At 49.8% G+C, this 20,486-nt stretch overlaps 2 protein-coding genes across 4 annotated transcripts in view; both read right to left on the reverse strand.

Moving 5' to 3' along the window:
- Positions 1-408: 408 nt before the first annotated feature.
- On the reverse strand, positions 409-4,508 carry LOC125349363 (carbonic anhydrase 15-like). Its single transcript, XM_048343449.1, has 8 exons — positions 4,360-4,508; positions 4,098-4,133; positions 3,466-3,636; positions 2,535-2,695; positions 2,348-2,440; positions 1,056-1,122; positions 791-957; positions 409-669 (listed from the first exon to the last, which is right to left on the reverse strand). Exons 1-8 carry the CDS (start codon positions 4,424-4,426, stop codon positions 454-456), a joined length of 978 nt encoding a protein of 325 aa, XP_048199406.1. The 5' UTR covers positions 4,427-4,508; the 3' UTR covers positions 409-453.
- A 1,866-nt stretch (positions 4,509-6,374) lies between these two features.
- Positions 6,375-20,486, reverse strand: part of Dgcr2 (DiGeorge syndrome critical region gene 2) — a 70,915-nt gene continuing 56,803 nt past the window's right edge. For 2 of the 3 annotated variants that reach the window (XM_048343445.1, XM_048343447.1), the window contains 4 exons: positions 17,150-17,353; positions 11,921-12,100; positions 10,080-10,316; positions 6,375-8,933 (listed from right to left, as the gene is read on the reverse strand). In XM_048343445.1, coding sequence (XP_048199402.1) covers positions 8,677-8,933; positions 10,080-10,316; positions 11,921-12,100; positions 17,150-17,353 — 878 coding nt within the window. In that variant the 3' untranslated portion in view covers positions 6,375-8,676. The remainder of the gene's footprint in view (positions 8,934-10,079; positions 10,317-11,920; positions 12,101-17,149; positions 17,354-20,486) is intronic. The other variant, XM_048343446.1, reaches the window with a different exon arrangement.

Raw genomic sequence — 20,486 nt, forward strand, 5'->3', positions numbered from 1 at the left:
TGGCTCAAACTCAAGGACTCAAGCTGTCCCACAGCTTGCTTGCTCATGGCCAGATCTCTAGCCCTGCTTTCTGCTATTTTAGAGATGAAGTCTCACAGATTCTGCCTGGGCTAGCTTCAAACCTTGATCTTCCAGATCTCAGCCTCCTAAGGAGCTAGGATTGCAGATGTGAGCTACTGACAGATGTTTTTCTCCCATCTTACCAGACAACTCTGGAAGGAATCTAGGGGTAGAGCAGGAGATTTGGGTGGAGGGTACTGAGCTGTGGTGGGGGAAAGGGTGGCTCTCCCAGGGGTCTCCTAGTTAGATAGTAAACTGAGGTACAGGGATTGGCGCAGGAATCCTCCCTGGAGGGAGGCAACTCATCCCATCCCAGCCCCTTCTCCCCAGTAACAATATGCCAGAATTACTCTAAGCCCTCTTTATTGTCATGCCTGGATCCTAGGGGCCATGTCAGTGCCACAGGCTGAGTCCCAAACCCAGCAGAACCCAGTGCAACCCTCCCTGAGTGGAGCTGGAGGACAGACCTGCTGCACCTCGGATGGAAGCTCCTGGAGAGGCCCAGATCCTGCGACCTCCAAGAGGCTGCTGGGGGCGGAAATTATCTGTGAGTGGCCTGGGGTGCAAACCTGGTAGCTGGGTCTGGGGCACAGTCTGGAACTGGGCTACCTGAGGGTTCAAGGCAAAGACAGGTCAAGATGAGGAGGGCATAGGCAGGGAAGGGGGGGTGCTGCGAGCAGGAGGGCCCTGGATTACTGTGGTGGTCAGTGGTCAGTGCCCCTGGCCTCACCTGGGAACGTCCGATGGGGACAGTATGCTCGAAGACTGTCCAGAGCACTGATGGCTCGCAGCCCGGGGTGGTCAGGGACCCCAAGTAGCGGTAATATCTGGAGAGCCCGGAGGCACCTGGCAGTAATGAGGCCAGTGGGAAGGTAGGTGTCAGATTCATCGAGACCCCTGGATAGGGAAGAGGAGAGGAGATTGGAACCCCCCCTTCGTATGCTGTCACCCTTCACCGCCAGCAATGTCCAGCCCAAATGTGTGCTGTTCCTCACCTGGTAGAGATACATTTGTCAGGCTGGCCACAATGGTAGAGAAGCTGGGGTTGTCAACGTCCTGTTCCTGGGGAGGGGAATTTCAATGAGGGGCTCTGAATGAGGGGTCTCCAAAGATGGGAATTCTGGGGGTCGGGGAAGTTTCTAGAGGAAAGCCTCCAGGGATGATGGGTTACACCTTCACTGACCTAGCTAGAGCCACCTTCCCTTATCCCTTCCCAACAGAATCCTTTAAATTCCACAGACCCTATACATCGTGTGTGTGTATGTGTGTGTGTGTGCACATGTGTGTGCATCCTGAGGCTTGAACTCAGGGCCCAGGTGCTCAAGACTAGCACTTTATCATTTGAGCCGCAGCTCCTCTTCTGGCTTTTTGGTGGTTAGCTGGAGATAAGAGTCTCAGACTTTCCTGCCTGAGCTGGCTTTAAACTAGGATCTCAGTCTCCTGAGTAGCTAGGATTACAGGTGTGAGCCACTGGTGCCTAGCACTCTGTAGATTTAAGACTCACCCTTCACACTACCCCTACAGACTCCAAAGGCCTACCCCTGATCCCTCTGCCCCACTAGAGCCCCCTTTTTGGTTTTGTTTGTGCAGGTATTGGGCTTGAGCTCAAGGCCTCCTGCTCTTGTTTAGCTTTTTTTTGATCAAGGCTGGTGCTCTACTACTTGAGCCACACCTCCATTTCTGGCTTTTTTTTCTTTTGTCGGTCAAGGGCTTGAATTCAGGGCCTGGGAGCTGTCCCTGGGCTTTTCTGTTTAAGGCTAGCACTTTGGGCTACAGTGCCACTTCTGGTTTTCTGGTGGTTAATTGGAGATGCGTCTCAGAGGAAATGGTGCTATGGCTAAAGTGGTACAGTGCTAGCCTTGAGCCGAAGAGCTCAGGGACAGCACCCAGGCCCAGATTCAAGCCCCACAACTGACCCCCCCCCCCGCCAAAAAAAATTGGGGAGCTGGGAATGTGGCTTAGTGGTAGAGTGCTTGCCTTGCATGCATGAAGCCCTGGGTTCGCTTCCTCAGTACCACATAAACAGTAAAAGCTGGAAGCAGTGCTAGCCTTGAGCAAAAGCAGCTTCAGGACAGTGCTCAGGACCCTGAGCTCAAGCCTCAGGATTGGCAAAAAAAAAAAAAAAAAAAAAAAAAATCTCATAGACTTTCCTTCCCTAGGCTGGCTTTGAACCTCAATCCTCAGATCTCAGCCTCCTGAATAGCTAGGCTTACAGGTGTGAACCATTTAAGCCCAGCTATAGAACCCCTTTTTGAAAACACACATGGAGTCCCCAGGCCCCTCTCACCTCCAGTAGCACTGCCAGCACTGCGAGCCCATTGGCATGCCTTCGTGCTTCCGCCACGCTCTGGAACTTTATATTCATGTGGACCAGGTGCATCTATGGAGGTGAAGACCAAGGAGGTGCCTAGCTGCCCTCTCCCACCTCCCTCAGCTCCATGCAGTCCCACCCCCCACCCCCCTCAGCATCCTACCTCCATGGAGTGCCGCTGCCCATTCAGGCTGTGCTCGGAGCCTGTGTGCCTCCAGGCTCCCCAGTGGAAATGCAGCTGCAGCAGCCGGTAGGCAGGCAAGGGCAGCCCTGCTCCCCGGATCTCCAGGTGGTCCTGCAGACCAGCATCTACGTGGAGTAGCACTAAAGCGAAGGGAGTACACATGATATGGTATCCCTCCACCCCTTGAACTCAGGACCACCAGCTGTGGGAAATGCTTGCTAGCTGGGCAGAGGAGGGAGATGGCTCTGGCTGTATGGTGGTGGGGGTGGAGGGACTGAGACTCTTCTTCAGATGAACTGATCTTGAGGGGAGGGAGATCCCCACTGCTGGGTGTGTCCTGTCTTCAGGGGCCAAAGTCAGTCAATTTTGTTTTTTGGGTGTCAAGCCTGGGGCTTGAACTTTGGGCCTGGGCATGGTCCCTTAGTTATTTTTCCACCCAGAGATGGCATTCTACAACTTGAGCCACAGCTCTACTTTTTTGGTGGTCAATTAGAGATAAAGAGTCTCACAGACTTTCCTGCTAGGACTGGCTTCAAATTGTGATCCTGATTGTAGTCTCCTAGAGTAGCTAGGATTATAGGAGTAAGCTCAGTGCTCACCCAGTTTTTATTCTGACACCTATTGGGGAGAAATGTATTAGCCACTGTATGTGAAAGTTCTGCCTTGTTTGTGGAGGCTTCGATTCCTATGGGAGGGGTCCTCACTGATGTACAGAGCTTTTAAGCCCACTGTGGGGATCAGTGACTCATAGAGGTTCCTAACCTCTGTGAGTAGCTTGATCTCTGTATGTTATCTCAGCTCCTGTGCGAGTGTGCCGATCCCTGTGTAGCCATGGGAGTTCTTAGAAGCTTGTGTGAAGTTCCTACCATAGACTGTGGGGTAGGGGAGGTCCTGACTCCAGGATGCTGACCTGTATGGCCATCATTCTCTAGAGTCCAAGGGCCTGGGGGTATTGAGTTGTAGCCTCGAAAGATGAGAGGCCCTAGAGTGGTATTCCGCTGGACCAGGCGAAGGTCGATGTTGATGGGAGACTGGGCTGGGCCCCCGCAGGCAGGAGCTAGTTCTTTCCAGTGGGTGGGGCCTAAGGAAATAAGATCTGAAGTTTGTATGGGAGGGGGGGATATCAGGGATGTTTATGGGGATACACAGAGAATGGATACCACGCACCCCCAAAATAGCCTAGGCTTGGGGAAGTCCTCTTTTCTCCCTCCATATACCTGGACAGGTCACTTTCCCCACCTCTTGCCTACATCTGACCTAGTCACTAAGTCTGTAGACCCACTGGCCCACATCAAGACAGAGTAGGAGAATCTGGCTCATGGTCACACACCTACATTGGGTCCTCACTAATAGGCTCAAAGACCCTGACTAGTAAGAGGAGTGGGCATCACAGCAGATGAGGACACACACAAAGAACAGTCACACACATGGAACACCAAGTGGGCCTGCAGAGACCCTAGAAATGTGATAACCATGTTTGAACCCCTTTAGTGGCTTCAGGACAGAGTGATCTCACACAGCTTCATACAACACTGTCCTTACCACACTTTGGGTCCTGGGAGTCGTAGCACCAGGCACCTGCAGGCAGTGAGCAGGAGAGCGTGCTGAGAGACTGAATCTTCTTCAAGCCCGATCCCCAGGGTCCAGGAATGGGAAGCAGGCTTAGCCCAGGAGTCAGAACCTGCTTTCCAGTCATTGAAATTTCCTCTCCCTCCCCCTCCCACCAGTAAAACCCAGTGGGTGGCAGAGAGCACCAAAGGGTTGGGTAGATTGGAGACCAGAGGGATAGGGTCACGGTGCTCACCCTCAGAGTTTGATCGCACCACCAGCTGCACCTCAAGGAAAGGGAGCAGGAAACCCAGGGCCCGCATGGTGCCACAGCAGCTATGACTTGGGAGAACCAGAAAGTGGCGGAAAACCTTGGAACCAGCCTGCTAATGAAGTTGCTACATATTCACTAGTGGGGTGGGCTAGAGGCGTGGCTACCTGGGGACCGCCCTGGGTAGGGTGGGTGTGAGTGGTGCTCAAGCAGAGCCACCAGGGAGGGCTCTAAACTCACTAGGCATGCACTCTGATCCCAGGGCTACAGGCCAGCATGTGTTGCAAGCCCGCATAAAGCCCATAATTAATCGTGTGTGTGTATCCTACCCTTCTCATTTATAGTGGAGGAAATGGAGATGGGATCAGGGGTGACTTGCTAAAGTCACCAGCAAGGAAATGGGTAAGTCACCAGGGGCAAAGATGGAAGGGTGTATGTGGGTATTTCTCACACCAACCCCATCCCAAGACCACAGCCTCCTTCCTACTGATGTCTATTTTCAAGAACTCCCCTACCCAAGGGTCTGGGGGAAGCTCCTGCCCTCCTGCTCTGCCCCTGCACACAGGAGACTTGGGCTCTGGGTGGCTGTCCTGGAAAACAGGCTGATTCCTCTGCTGTGCAATGTGTCCAGGAGAGACAGGCCCGGAGAGAGCTCTGCAACTGCACATCCCTGTGCCTGTGGTGTCAGCTCAACGTGGGCTGGCTTGCAGTTTATAGTGCTGGTGAGGTAGGTGTAGCTTCCCAGTGTCCTGTGCAACTCAGTAAGAGTGCTTGTGTTGAACATGCAAGGCCCTGACATCCCACCCACCCTGGGGAAAACTGCCAGCGGTCCAGCTTTTCCAGTGTTAGTGAAGGGATTCAGGCATGGTCCATGATACTGGCAGGGCACAGGGAACCCCTGCCAGACCCAACAAATATGTTCGAGCAAAGAGATGAAGTAATGAAATTTCTGTCAAAGGGCTCAAATTTCTTCCTCACCTTTAACCCCTTCTGCATCCTGCCTCCAGTTTATTACCTTCACCCAGCCTAGATGTGGCAGAGCCTGGCCTATCACAGACTCTTCCAGGGGAGAAAAGTGAGGTTAGGGAGGTGAGCTTGAGGTTCCCTCCTAGGACTTGTCACCCAGGACTCTTCCCTCCTGTGTCATGAGTTAGGTATGTTTTATTGGAAGTGCAGCAGTAGAATAAGAGAGTAGAGCCTGAGAGTCCAAGAATCCCATTAGTTTCCACCAGGCTCCACTTGCCCAACCTGTGAGAGTGCTTTAGAGCCACAACTCAGCTGGGCCTGTGGCCTCAGCTTTGTGTGCTGCAGGACACAGCTCCAACTGTGCCCCAGTAAAGTCAAGCCCATCACTGGCTCTGCTTGTTCTAGAGCTACAGGGCTCTGCTAGAAGAGCAAGAATGCCCAGCCCACTTTAGAGATGAGTCCCACAGAGGGCCTGAGCCCCATAAACATCACAAAATTTAGGGAGGTAGAGGCATATGCTATCCCAGGTCTTGGGGTCTCTAATGTAGCCACCCCCCTATCCTCTGAGACCTATGGATATCCTGGCTGGGTTTCAGGACAGGTGTGAAAAGTCCCCAGAGAGGAAGGTAGTTTGGATTGTAGGGGTGGGGTGGGGTGGGGGGGATACTTACAGCTACCAGGATGGAGGTTAGAAGAAATGGGGCTAGGTGAAGTCCCAAGTCTTCCTCTACACTGGCTCTCGTCAGATAACACACAGCCTAAATAGAATGTGAAGTCCACAGTGTGGACCCCACGTGAAGCAGCATTCTCTGAGGCACAGGGTTTGGGTGCCGGGGGGCACAGCTGAGCACAGGGCCAACCCCTCTTGCCGCACACTTTGCTCAGAGGCTCCAAGCTGAGCTCCGTGTGGTCCTTAGCCCAAGGACATCAGGGGTTGTTCTAGATGCCTGTAAACTCCAGGAGAATCCAGCTAAAAGATGGTGCCCCACCTGCTGCCACCATGGGGGATGGTTCACATCAAGGATCAACCAAGCTGCTTCCAGAACTGGTTTATTTGGCATTTGGATGAAATGGTTCTCACAGCATCTTAAGAAAAGGATTAGTGCCAACCCGACCAAAAATACACCCAAACTAAAACCCTTAGTGAAAGGAAAACATAAAAACAGGCATGGAGACAATGTACAGTATCAAATTCCACCTCTGGGCAGGTCAGGGGGCACCTGGCCTCAGAAACAGTGGCAAGGCAGTCCATGGGTGAGGCCTCCCAGGGGTTTGGCCTGTCCCTCTGGGGCTGGCACTGGGCACATCTCTCACAAGAACACAAGACTGCAAACACTAGCCTTGGGACCAATTAGATCTCAAGAGGGTAGCAGACAGGATGGCAAGGTAAGGACAGATGAGCAGATCCCCATGCCTGGAGCTGCAATGGGCAGTGGTCCCTCTGACTGGCCTCAAGCGCCAGTGGGCTGAGCCCCCTGGGGAGGCTTGATGCTCCCCAGGGGAGGGGAATCACCAGGCAACCCTGAGAACACCTTGGACAGAAACCCTGGCCAGTCCTGAAGCGAGCCACCCCTTCCTCAGTGCCTCCTATGTGTCTGTCCTTAGGTCCCCAGAGGAAGCTTCCCATTCCACACACCTGCCAGCTGCCTTGCCCTATAAACAGCTGAAGCCTGGTAAGGCCTTTCTCAGATGTGGGGCCAGGCTCCCACTGGCTCTCATTAGGGGGCCCTCAGGACCCTCAAACATCTCTGGGCACTAGTAAGACATGTCTGCCCTTCTGGAGCCTGGCCGTCCAGCACCCAGCAATGGCACAGGCATGTCCTCAGCAGTAAAGATGAGGCTTTTGTGGCCGTGATTTGAAGGAAGTTGTGCCCTTTGGCAAGGGGAGTACTGCCAGCAGCATCTAGTTCCTATGGGCCAAGCCCAGGGACAGGCTGCTCAGTGACAAACCACAAAGCTCCTGCCAACTCTGAGATGAAGTTCTGGACTCTCCAACTAGTGTGAGAATGTGAGCACCACACGACTGCCCGCATCATCACCCCTCCTATCCAGATTCCTTAGCAACCATTGCCAAGGGCAAAGGCTCAGACATGGTTGCTGCTGCCGCAGAGCAGCCCACAAGGAAACAGCTGACTCCATACAGTGAGGTTCCAGCCTGTGTTCCTGGGAGCCACCACTACTTGGAAACATTTGGCCACAAATAGACACACATGGACACATACAAAAGAAAAGATCCAGACATTCAATGTAGAAAAGATATGGATGTGCTAAAAATCGCACAGAACCCGCTTCATCTCCAAACCTCAGAAATGCTAAAGGTTCATGTCAGGAGACAAGACCACTGCCTGCAGCAGGCAACAGAGTCCCCACACTCAGAGCTGCAGGGGGGTGGGGAAGCGTGCATGTGGCCACTAGGCACTGGGCCCAGTGGTGGAGATGGTTGGGCCCCGATGCTTCTTTTTGCCACCCCTCCCCCAATAAAACAATCCCTTATGGCACAAACAAGATGGGGAGAAGGTCTCAGACCTGGGGCCATTAAACAGGCGGCAAGATCTCAGGGCTCCAGAGTGTGACAAAAGGAGCTAGCTTGCCCAGGCCTCCAGAGAGGTCCCAACTCCTGGGGGAGCCATGCAGAGCAATGCCATGGAGATGAGAGGGGTGGGCTGGGGCCTCCTGTTATGGAGCCAGGCCTGCAAGGCCCAGCTAGAGAGGGCAGTGAGATCCACTTCTTTCTAAGCCCTCCTCAGTACCTCAATGTCCAATTACTCTAGAGGCCATCCCCAGAGGAAGCTGTACAGCAGCCTCTCAGGCTGTCTACATGGAACACACCCCTTGCATCAACAGCGCTGGTCTGCAGGCACCCCTCAGGGCAGCCACCATAGGAGACACTGCAGAGATCTCCACACATCACCCACTCTCGGCCCAGTGCCTTCTTGGTGACTGGCTGGCTGGCCGCATTACCTCAGTGGCACGCTGCAGTGAGCAAGTCAACCCAAGATGTTTGGGCTGAGCATGGCCCAGTAGCTCCTGTTCCCTTCCTCTGAAATGTGTGATATGGACAGCATTTGCCATTCTTCTGCCATTTAAAGAGACAGTGACCCACAGCTATGCATGTTTGTGAAGCCCTCAAGGAAACTCAGTGCAGGTGCTTGCTCCTCTAAGAGGGAGACCGGCCGCAGTCTCTATGTACACAAGGGCTCACTGGTGGAAGAGTGGCAGTAGAGAGGGATCCAGGCTGTCCCAGGGCCCCTCCAAGTTTCCTGCAGGGATGGATGTTTTCTCAACAGCAAAGAGATGCTCCCGGCCCATTTGGGGCCTTGGGCTGGGCTGGGCTGTCTAGACCACAGTGTTGAGGGAGCCACGGCTGTGATGGCTGCCTCCTGGTGGTGGCTCTGCAGCTGGGGCACTACCACTCTGTGAAGAATCAGAGGGCATAAGAAGGGTGCTGCTGCTGTCAGTGGAGTCTTCCAGGTCTGTCAGGGAGGTCCCAGCAGGAGGCAGAGGCTGCTCCAGGCACCTGGGTAATGCACCTTCAATGCTACCATCTCCTGGGGCTGGTGGGCCAGCCTCCTCAGGCTCAAAGGCATCGTCATCTGCAGGAGATAAAGGGGTGTCAGAAGCAAATAAGGGCTCTCAAGTGGACACAGTAGAGCTGGGCAGACTGGGAGATACCCTTGCCTGAACACTCCTACCATTGCTGGGTTGACCCCCTAGTCCTCAGGACTGGGGAGAAGGCTATCCTGACATGGGCCATGGAGTGCCCGCTGCTCCCTGGGGGTTGGGGTCAGTAGATGCACAGGCCTGTACGTTCAGACCTGCACACCCTGAACAAAGCAGCATAGCTTCTCTGTGCATCACAGCTTCAGGACGCTGAGGCACAGTGACAATAGGAGGTGAGAATCAGCAGGAAGGCAGGAACACGGGATGCCAGGGACAGCACACTCAGGGCTTCAGTTGGATTATACCAATGACCATGTTGGAGTAGGCAGCCAGTGTGAGAGGCACAGACATCAGCAGAGAGCTTTTTCAAAGGAAGTTTGGGGAGAGGCAATCCACTTGCTAACTGCCCATTACTATGTGCTGCTTCAGAAAGCTGGTAGAAAGAGGCTCTGCTAATGCACCTTTCCCCTGGCCAATTCTCCACAGACTCCCTAATTGACAATGTGGTTTATAGTGTCTGAGACCTGTTGCCACTCTGGTAGTTTATCTCACTCTGACCCCCCTACCCTTCCCATCCTAAGTGGGTAGAGAGGGAACATACTAGATGTTCCTTCTTAGCTACACAGTCCCTGAAACTACAAAACACTCAAGCAACTGGCCTACCTCCTTAGCTTCTTCCTGTTATTATATGAGGGACTCTCCCAACAGTGTCTCTTCACCCTTCCACACATATATGTATAGTCTATAGAGCTAAGAGACTAGATCTCTGGTCTAGGTCAGGGCCAGCACTGTACACCATGGCCTGGCTCCCCACTGCTTCACAAAGCTGGGCAGTGTGGGCGCTGAAAACTGCTCAGCAGGTACTTCGGGGAGGGAGGAGAGAGTGGTCCCATGTACTAGAGGCCAATTTCTTTCTGTAAGACCAATCCTGGGAAGAGCCCTTAGGGGAAAACCAAAAGGACAGAAAAGAAACAAGGGTGCCCAGGTCTCTGGAGCTCAAAAAGACCAGTGGTCTTGGCTCAGTATGACTGACAACTGGATGACTGTGTCCCCTGTGCCCTCCCTGGGGTGGCAGGTACCTGCAGGGTCGTAGAACACGCTGTCAGGGTTGATGGAGGCCTCATAAGGGGGAGGTGGGTCATCCGGCTGGTCGATGTCTGGGTATTTGTAAGCTGTGTAGGGAGGTGGAGGGTCATGGAAGTGGAAAGTCCCACCTTCCCCATCATCAGAAAGGTGCAGTGGGGTGAGGCCTGTGCCAAACCCATCTGGGCCATAGTCAAAGCCAGGGATCCTCCGGCCAAGGTTGAAGTGGTGCACTGGATCATGAAGAGTGAGAAACAGGGGTAGAATATATGACTTGGAGGCAGGCTTCCTGGCTCCTAAACCTCCCTCCCAAGACTGAGCCTGCCACCAGAGTGCCACACTCCTATAACCAGATGGACATCCATATGTCACATAAGAAGCCTAATTTGGAGCCCGACTTGGTAGCTTATGTCTATAATCCAGCTTCTTGAGAGGCTGAGCCTGGGAGGATTCTGGCTCAAGCCAGCCCAGGCAAAAAGATCCTATTCTGGGCTGGGATGTAGCTCAGTGACAAAGCGCTTGCCTAGCAAGTGCAACGTCCTGGGTTCGATCCCCAGTACCAAAAAAGAAAACACAAAAAAATACAGTTAAAAAAAACCCAACCCAAAAGATCCTATTCTCAAGCAATAAAATGTTGGGCAAGGTAGCATGGGGCTTATTATTTCAGCAACATAGGAAGCATAAATAAGATGGCAGTGCATGCCAGCCTGGGCAAAAAGGAGGACTCTATTTGAAGAGTAAAAATAAAAAGGGCTAGGTGGTAGAGCACTTGCTTGCTTAGCAAGCACAAGGCCTTGAGTTTAGGGTCTTGTACTCCTCCACCCCATCCCTGCTTCCTTCACCAATGTGCCCTTACCCCTCACCCATAGGCAATCTGTCACTTTGTCCTGTCCCTTCACTGACAAAGCAAGTCTTAGGACTGCCACACCCTCTGGCTCTAATGTCCTTCTTGGTGTCCAACCCTCAAATGCCTTTGGGTTCTACCCACTGTGGAGCTCAGGAAGCCTGAAGGAGGCTCAGGAGGAAGGCTCCTGCTCATGGTTGAAAACTGGCGAGATTTCCACTCAGCCTAGGTGCTCTAGGAGACATCAAAGCTCCCTCACAGAGACGGAGGGAGGCACACCTGCCCCCACTCCCACACTGCAGAGAAGCCTGCTGAGGAACAGAGGGTAAAGAGGGCTAGACACACTATGCAAGCTGCCTGGTGTGGCTGCTGGTGGCAAGAGCTTTTCTGGCTGGTGGCCCCCACTCACAGCTTGGGTCATTGAAAAGGGACATCACTATGTTAATGAACAAGACTGTTCTTTCAGCTTTAAGGGTCAGAAGATGGGGGCTGGGAATATGGCCTAGTGGCAAGAGTGCTTGCCTCCTATACATGAAGCCCTGAGTTCAATTCCCCAGCACCACATATATAGAAAACGGCCAGACGTGGCGCTATGGCTCAAGTGGTAGACTGCTAGCCTTGAGCAGAAAGAAGCCAGGGACAGTGCTCAAGCCCTGAGTTCAAGCCCCAGGACTGGCCAAAAAAACAAAAACAAAAAGTGGTTCAAGGGTCAGAAGATGGAGGGCCTGTCTCTAATTTCAGCCATGGACAGTTTTTGGTTTGGGTTTTTTTTTTTTTTTTTTTAAGTGCTTACCTGTGTCTCTGCCTCCCCAGGGACACCCCTGCATTCTCCACCAACACAGACGGGCTCACCATCCCCTTCCTCTCTAACTCATTCACCAATAAAACTACTGCACCTTGTCTTACCCTCTTCCTAAGAGGGGGTATAACCCAGGACAGGGGAGTCCTGAGACCCAGAGAGGCCCCCTGCTGCGGCCCTCAGAGGGCACTCACAGTTTGCTCCGATCAGGGACTCGATGCGCTCCCGGCGCCTCTGGCGTAGCCGGTGAACCATGAAAAGCAGCAGCGAGAGGATGAGGAAGGAGGAGATGCAGCTGACGACCAGGCGCATTCCGCTGGCCATAGAGTCGAACAGGCTGTTGCCGTCTGTGAGGAGGAAGGAAGCCGGCGGCTCTGAGAAAAAGACCTTACAGGGCTAGAGGTGCAGTTCAGTGGTAGAGCAAATACTAACATACATGAGGCCCTGGGCTTGGTCCCTAGCAAGACACATGAAGACAAGCTCACATTGAAGGACACTGCTATACTTGAGAATCGTAAGCTGGAGGGTGGACTAAAACTCAAAATACAGAATACTGTAATGACACAGAAAGCAGAAAAAGGAACTCCACACAAGTGCTGCTTGTGGGGGCCACTGTCCTGCTCACCAGGCCTCACTTGGCAGGTTTTCTCTGAGCAGTTTCTTTTGAAGAGCTCCTGTGCAAATGTCCCTCCATCTGTCACTTAAGCAAGCCAAGTGGAGACTTCCATCCTGAGAGTGGAATTTCTAGGGAACCAAGCATAAGCACTTGTGTATGCAAGTGCAGCTGGGGTGCAACACTCCTGCTAAGGCCCCATTGCTTCTCCAGGTGCAAGGCCATATGTACACCAGTCACTGTCTGTGCCCTCCTTGTTCAATAGGGCATGATGTCACCATACCTGCCTCCCTTGCTTACATGTCTAAGAAACAGATGTGAGTCCCAACATTATTTTTTATCTATGCCCAGTGCATTCCCCAAAACAAGGAAGCAGGACCAAAGGAGAAAGACAAAGGACAGTTAGGGCCAGCTGCTTGCTATCTGAGGCCCACTGTGCTGTGAAGGATGAAGTTCAGCAATCAGAGAGAAGGACTCGGGGTGGGGCCAGGCAGCACCCTATCCCCAAGTGCGGAGCCCTTCATTGATGGGACCATGGACAATGTGGACTGTGATGTCCCTGCAGAATTTGGTCCAGGTGGGTGCTGTATATGGATGGGTTACAGAGGAGCACGGGGAGGAAATGCCAGAGGCCAGGACATGATGGTGAGAGAAGGGGAGGACATCCAAAGAGCAGTCTGGGCTTCCCCCAGGAACTGTCCCTCCAACTGTCAGGGATAAGGCTCACAAAGGACAGTCAATTTGGACTGCTCACAAATGGGCATCCACTTCAGCTGTGAATGTGTCCTCATTCTTTAGCAAGCCACAGTAGAGAAAACAGTTCCACTGCACACCAGCACTGCCACAATGGTGAAGCTGAACACTGGGAATCAGTGTTGGCCTTCCCCACAGGTGCACAATGAAGAAATTCTCTCCGGCTCATGTAGTGCACCTGTGCACCTATGCGGGTGTAGGAGGGGCTAGTGTGGCACCAGCTGTATGTCTTTGCTGGGCTAGTGTAGGGAAGAGGCCATCAAACTGACCTCCAGCTGGGCCAGGAGCTAAGAAGCAACAGATCCAGGCTGTAGAGCCTTCCTTACCCCTTTCCAACACCCCACCCATCCCCCCATCCTTTTGGTAATCACTGCTTGAGAAAGGGTGCTACTGGCACCTAGTGAGAGTAGAGCTTAGGGGTGCTGATTGATATCCTAATATGCCCAGGTCAGTATGGCAGGTGATAGAAGTGATACCTTGTCCTGCTTTGAGCCATACTAGGGTTTCCTTAGGTGTCAATCATGAGCTGCTATGTTAGAAGAGTGATGTGAAAGAAGGGAACTTATACTGCTAAGTGCCTACACTGTGACTAAAATTCCACTTGCTCTCAACCTAGATGATATTGGTGACTCACACAATGTCACAGACTGATGACAAGCTTCAATGGGAGGAGCTGCCTGTCAGCTCCTGAAAGCAGGAGGACCCTACTGAACTTCAGCAAGAAGGAAGCAGGCTATTTTTAAGCAAGCATATACCCCAAAGCCAGCCTTGAAAAATACTTCATGACCCACATGAAAGTGGGTCTCAGAGCGCTTAAGTCGCCCCTGCCTCACTCCACAACACAGGTGGCCAGAGCTGGCTACTGCTCTTTTCCTATGTGACCAGGAAGTATCTCTTAAAGCTACATTTGTTGCTGACACTCGTAAAGTACACGTGTGAAAAAGATACACCTGCTCACTAATTAGTTGCTTTCTCCAGGCCTCTGACCTCCACCAGGGAACATTTCATTCCTGCTCCTGGGAAGAAAGCCATTGGCCCAAGAGACTAGTGACATGTCTTTTAATTGGCAGCCAGCTCAGAGTTCCCAGAGAAGCAACTAAGAAAGCAGCCCCATTGCGATGACTAATTCCTATGAGTTCTAAAATAATCTCAAGGACATGGTCAAGGTCCAAACAGTCCTTCCACAATGGGGACCAGAAGAAGCATCTCTTAAGAGAAGCCAGTTGCAGTCAGGCATAAAGAAGAGAACCTGTCTCAGGACCCAGGTCAATCCAGAGGTCCAGGGGGACCCATGACATAGCTGTTTCTCAATGCAGCCCTGGACTCCTAGAAAGAAGACAGCAGGTAGGGAGGGTCAGCAGAGATCAAAGGTCATGTACCTGGATCTCACCCCCCCCACACACACTATCTGGTTTTAATTCTACCCCTCCAATCTGAAGGCCTTTCACTTCTTCCTGCCTTCTGACATGGCTTCCTTTTTGCCTTGAGTAAATGCTCAATGGAGAGGTGAAAGCAAATACCCTTGAAGGTAACAGAGATATCCTAGTCCTAGTTTTTTCCTCTTTTGGTTGCAAAGTCTTGTTCCTTGGCACTTTCCAGGAAAGGACCTCTGGGAGAGTAAAAAGTCTATGGAGGGCTGGGAATATGGCTTAGTGGTAGGGTGCTTGCCTAGCATGCATGAAGCCCTGGGTTCAATTCCTCAGCACCATATAAACAGAAAAAGCCAGAAGTGGTGCTGTGGCTCAAGTGGTAGAGTTGCTAGTCTTGAGCAAAAAGAAGCCAGGGACAGTGCTCAGACCTTTAGTCCAAGCCCCAGGACTGGCAAAAAAAAAAAAGGTCTGTAGAAACATAGCCAGTTCACAGACAGTGGGTTCTGCCTAAGCTGTTCTAACTGTGCAGCAAAGTGGCTCATCCAGATGCACTGAGAACCTCTCTACTGAGAAATCCTTGGGTTAGGCAGGCCCAAGAGGCTACATATGCCATAGATGGGCCATCCTCTCTAATCTTGGTCATTTTTACAAAGTCTAGACAGAACAGAAGGGTAGTACTGGGAAAATTCCAAAAAAAAAAAAAAATGGAATGAGGAACCCAGATGACATGGTTTGTGAAAGACAGAATTTGACTCCTATAGATGGTAACTGAGCTGGAGTGTTGGAGTGATATAGCTAGGGGCACAGAAACATGGTAGGCACTCAATCACTATTATTTTACTACCCTACAGGAGCAGAAAATTGTCTGCTCTATGGAAAGGGAAAAGGCCAAGTGACCACCTTCACTGATCTCAAGTTCCCTGATCCTAGTGGGGCTCACCTGCAAACATGGCCTCTGGGCTTTCTCAGTGGATATGACTTCATCAGCTGCACAGGTCTAGTGGTACATGTGCCAGAGAGCCCACTTCTACCAAGCCTCAGACACAGCCTCTGAAGGATGGCTCTATTCTTCCACTCAGTAGCCTTCCTGGTGTGAAGGAGGCTGGTGATAACTGATAACTATTCATGGAAGCTTTCACTGTTGACACCTCATACAATAGCGCTCTGTTCCACAGAGCCCCTGGGGGATAGAGCTTGCCTAAGCTGCCATTTTGCAGGATTTATGAGTTCAGGGGCTTCCACAAGTCTCTACTGCATCAATCTCATACTGTGGTACCCAGAGAGAAACAAATTCATGCTTCTGATTCTTACTTCCATTGGCACTTGAATCCACACAGAGCTGACAGCATCTCAGGTGTATAGCAAGGAAGTATGCCATATAAGGTGTCCATGGGTGCTGATGAGCCCAGGGAGCTGGACTCTACTATATCTATCTATCTATCTATCTATCTATCTACTTAGTTTGCAAGTTGTGGGGCTTGAACTCAAGAGCCTGGGTGCTGAGGCCCAGGGGGGCCTCTCTGTGCTCAAGGCTAGGGCTCTACCACTTGAGTCATTGTGCCACTTGGGTTTTGTTGTTTTTTGTTTTTGTTTTTTTGAGTATTGGAGATAAGAGTCTCATGGAGACTTTCTGCCTGGGCTGGCTTTGAACTATGATCCTCCAATTTCAGCCTCTTGAGTAACTGGGATTACAGCATGCGACACTGGCACCTGTTTATTTATATTTTATTTATTTATTTATTTAGTCATGGGGCTTGAGCTCTGGGCCTGGGTACTATCTTTGAGCTCTTCAGTTCAAGACTACTGGCTCCACCACTTGAGTCACAGCGTCACTTCCATTTTTCTGGTGGTTAATTGGACCTAAGAGTCTCAAGGACTTTCCTTCCCTGGGCCGGGGCTGGCAGTGAATTGTGATCTTAAGATCTCAGCCTCCCAAGTAGCTAGGATTACAGGTGTGAGCCACCTGCACCGGGCTTCTATTTATTTGAAGGGTAGGTAAGTGTGCTACCACAAACTAGACACCTTGTCCCCTGCAGCTCTTTTGTTGTAAATGGAAGAGGGAGGGGCATCCTGAAACCAGAATCCCGTTTAGCATCTACTTAAAGCACCACCTAGTGGTGAGGAGTTGTAATCTTCAAACTGAAGGTAATACTGAATCTCTTCTTGAAGAGTCTATCAGTACACACTGACCACCATAAGAACAATTGTTACTACACTCTCTACACCATGCCATGATAAAAAGGAAAAAACGTGGACATAAACTGCAAGTCTCCTTTTGAATCTTAAAAAGAGAAGAGAGGTTTGAAGCTTCCAATTGTAGATGGTATGTGAACAATCAGGTGCAAATTCAAGTTCAAGTTCAGATTCAAGTTCATGAATGGAATCTGCTGCCTGAGTAGGAATAACACAATGTGAAGGGTGGCAGTCACAGGGGTCAGGGACATAAGCAAACTGGTTGATGAAGCCTCTGAATCAGCTATGGGAGGAAATTCTGGCATTGCTGCTGTGTCAGGTGGAGTGAGCTGTTGTGAATCTTGCCAGGCTGGCCAGGTCATGTCTGAAAGTCCTTCCTGGGCTATAATGCTGTAGATCTGCTCTACTGTGCTGGCAGTGGTTGTCTGAAAAGTAAAAGGGCATCTAGTTTCTGGCCCTGAAGAAGGGGGCTGACTCCTTCCCACCAGTCTCACCTTGGTCCAGACACATGAACTTGCAGCATTCTTTAGGGTCTTTACGGTATTGCTGACAACCCTGGGGCCGCTCACAGAGGGCTGCAACACACATCTCAGGTTCCCCTCCATGGCAGGTGCAGCTCAAGCATGGGTCGTTCCCCTTGGGAGTGAAATAGAATCCTTCATCCACCACGTTGTCTTTGATGTCAACACATGTCTGACCTATAATAGGCACAGGTGTACACTATTAGTAAAATGAGTAAAATTAGCCACCATCCCCTGCTCTCCCCCGCCTCACTAGACCTTTAGAGGGAACAGCATAACTGGCCAGATGTCTGAGAGTCCTCTAAGAGCTAGAATGCTGTTCTATTGTATTGTCTGAGAGCAAACACTGCAACAAACTGCTACAACAGAGCAGTCACAGCAAGTAGAACCCACAGAGCCCAGGGAGCCAGGACAGATAACACCATATTCCAGAGTGAAGGATCCTGCAAAAGCATTTGCTTTTTTTGTTATTGTTGGTCATGGGGCTTGAACCCAGGTTCTGCACACTGTCCCTGAGCTCTTTTTCCTCAAGGCTGGTGCCTTACCACGTTGAGCCACAGCCTTTTCTGGTTTTCAGGGGCTTAATTGGAGATAAGAGTCTCACAGACTTTCTCCTGCCCTTGCTTACTCTGACTCTCAATTCTCAGATCTCAGTCTCCTGTGTAGCTAGGATCACAGATGTGAGCCATCAGTACCTGGCTGCTTTTTCTTTTTTTTGGCCAGTCCTGGGCCTTGAACTCAGGGCCTGAGCACTGTCCCTGGCTTCCTTTTGCTCAAGGCTAGCACTCTGCAACTTGAGCCACCTCTGGCCGTTTTCTGTATATGTGGTGCTGGGGAATCGAACCCAGGGCCTCATGTATACAAGGCAAGCACTCTTGACACTAGGCCATATCCCCAGCCCCCAGCTGCTTTTTTCCTGTTTGTTTTAACTCAGAGTCTGGACACTGTCCCTGTTCTTTCGTGCTAGTGTTCTATCACTTGAGTCACAGCTCTACTTTCAGCTTTTTGGTGGTTCGATATAAGAATTTCACATCTGGGGGGCTGGGAATGTAGCCTAGTGGTACAGTACTTGCCTAGCATGCATGAAGATCTGGGTTCGATTCCTCAGCAACACATATACAGAAAAAAGCCAGAAGTGGTGCTGTGGCTCAAGTGGTAGATGCCAGTTAGCCTTGAGCAATAAGAAGCTAGGGACAGTGCTCAAGCCCTGATTTCAAGCCCCAGGACTGGCAAAAAAAAAAAAAAAGGAATTTCATGCCTAGGTTGGCTTTGAACCATGATCCACAGATCTCAGCCTCTTAAGTAGTTAGATTACAGACATGAGCCACTAGTACCTGATGAGCATTTGCTTTTAAGTTGACTAAGTAGTTTATCTGGGAGATTTCCTGAATTGCAGCTGTTATGAACACTTAACCATTTTAAAATCAGATGTGTTGCCAAAAAAGCTGCAGGTTATGCTTTAGAAGACTGTTTTCTGGAGCTGAGACACATGGAGTAAACTGAAATGAGAATAGAATAGGAAAACAGGAACAATTACAGCCTTGTTATGTCTGTCAGGCTGACATAACAGATGCCTGGGGAGAGGTGAAGGGACACTTTCTCAGTGAGAGGCAAAGGTACTTGAGATTAAAGCTTGTTCCAGTCTCCATATGCAGTGGAGATATCTTGAAAAGGACTCAAGATTTCTCACAACTATGGGTCTGTGTCTAGGTTAAGACTGTCAAATCTAAGTCACCCATGTGGTTAGGAATTCCTGGAGGAATTCAAAGGCACCTAAAATTACCCTCTACTGTAAATGACAGAAAAGAATGAAGAAAGTGAAAAGAGTCATCAAAGAAGCATAGCACATTATTAAGAACACAACATAAGAAATGGGAGTACCAAAAAGAAAGAAGCAGAAAGGAATAGTCAAATTAATTAAAAAACAAAGATCTACATATCCGGGAAATGCAACAAGTAGTCTAACAATAGGATATATGTAAAAGATCCACAAAAGAAAAAAGAAATCCACAAACACAGTATAATAAAAATGCTAAAAGTCTGACAAACAGAAAATGATTAGTTACAAGAAGACCCCAATAAGATTAACAAATCACTTCTCCAAAAGCAGTTATGGCACTCAGTATACATATGTGGAAATGAAGTATGAAACTTGTGGGAAGTGAGAAAATAGGGCTAAGGGAAGGAAGAGGGTGACACTGTCCAAAAAGAATTGTACTCACTGCCTGACTTATAAAATGGTTACCCCTCTGTATGACACCTTAACAATAAAAAAAAAATTATATTTAAAAACAAAAAAAATCACTTCTCAGGAGAAGTGAGGGCAGAGGTAATGGATAATGGTTGGAGATAAAAAAAATCTTTTGGATTTGTCTGCCTAGGCTGGCTTCAAACTAAAATCCTAAGATCTTAGCCCCCTGAATAAACCTCCTGAGATACACCAACAGCCAGCTAGCCTCGAACTTAAATTCTCCTCATCTCTGCCTCCTGAGTAGCTGGGATAGTTGTGTCCAGCCCATTACAAAGTATTACAAAAGTAATTTTTAAACCTCATAAAGATATATTATAGAAGAAAAAAAAAAGTGGCTCATGCCTGTAATCTTAGCTATTTCAGGAGGCTGAGAGCTGAGGATCCTGGTTTGAAGGCAGCCTGTGGAGAAAAGTCTGTGAAACTCTTATCTCCAATTAACCACCTAAAATCTGAAGGTAGAGGTGTGGTTCAAGTGGCAGAGCATCAGTGTTGAGTGAAAAAGCTAAGGGAGAGTGCCTAAGTCCTGCGTTTAAGCCCCAGTATTGGCATCGGGGGGTGGAAAAAAAAAAAGGAAGGTTTATCACAGAAGGCGGTAGCAAAATATTCTCATTTTACTTCACCATCCTTATAATATGACTATTATTTATTTTATTCACGTTATTACCTATAATTTCCAAATATGTTATTATTTTGATCAAACTACTGTTATATCAACTAAGAATATAAAAAATAAGATTTGATTTTACCTTGAAAATGTAAATATTTTCCTTTTTTGTTCTAAAATGCTACAGAAAGCATGTCTAATGTTTACTTCTAAAGGTACAATGTTTTAAGTTGCTCACACTACCCTATTTGATCAACTGTGCTCAAGACCTCAGGTCAGAGAACTTAACACTGGGGAAGAGTAGAAAAGAAGTAAAAGTCTTGAAAGAAACCTGAAATAGCCTATCTACACTAATATAGGAAAATGTACACACTAAAAGAATAGAGAAGTTTTTTTTAAAAAATCCTAACATTCATACAGAATTTTAGAAGAGGGAAAGGTAAAGAAAAGGCAAC

This window comes from Perognathus longimembris, chromosome 3 (assembly GCF_023159225.1).
Source record: "Perognathus longimembris pacificus isolate PPM17 chromosome 3, ASM2315922v1, whole genome shotgun sequence".
Lineage (NCBI taxonomy): Eukaryota > Metazoa > Chordata > Mammalia > Rodentia > Heteromyidae > Perognathus > Perognathus longimembris.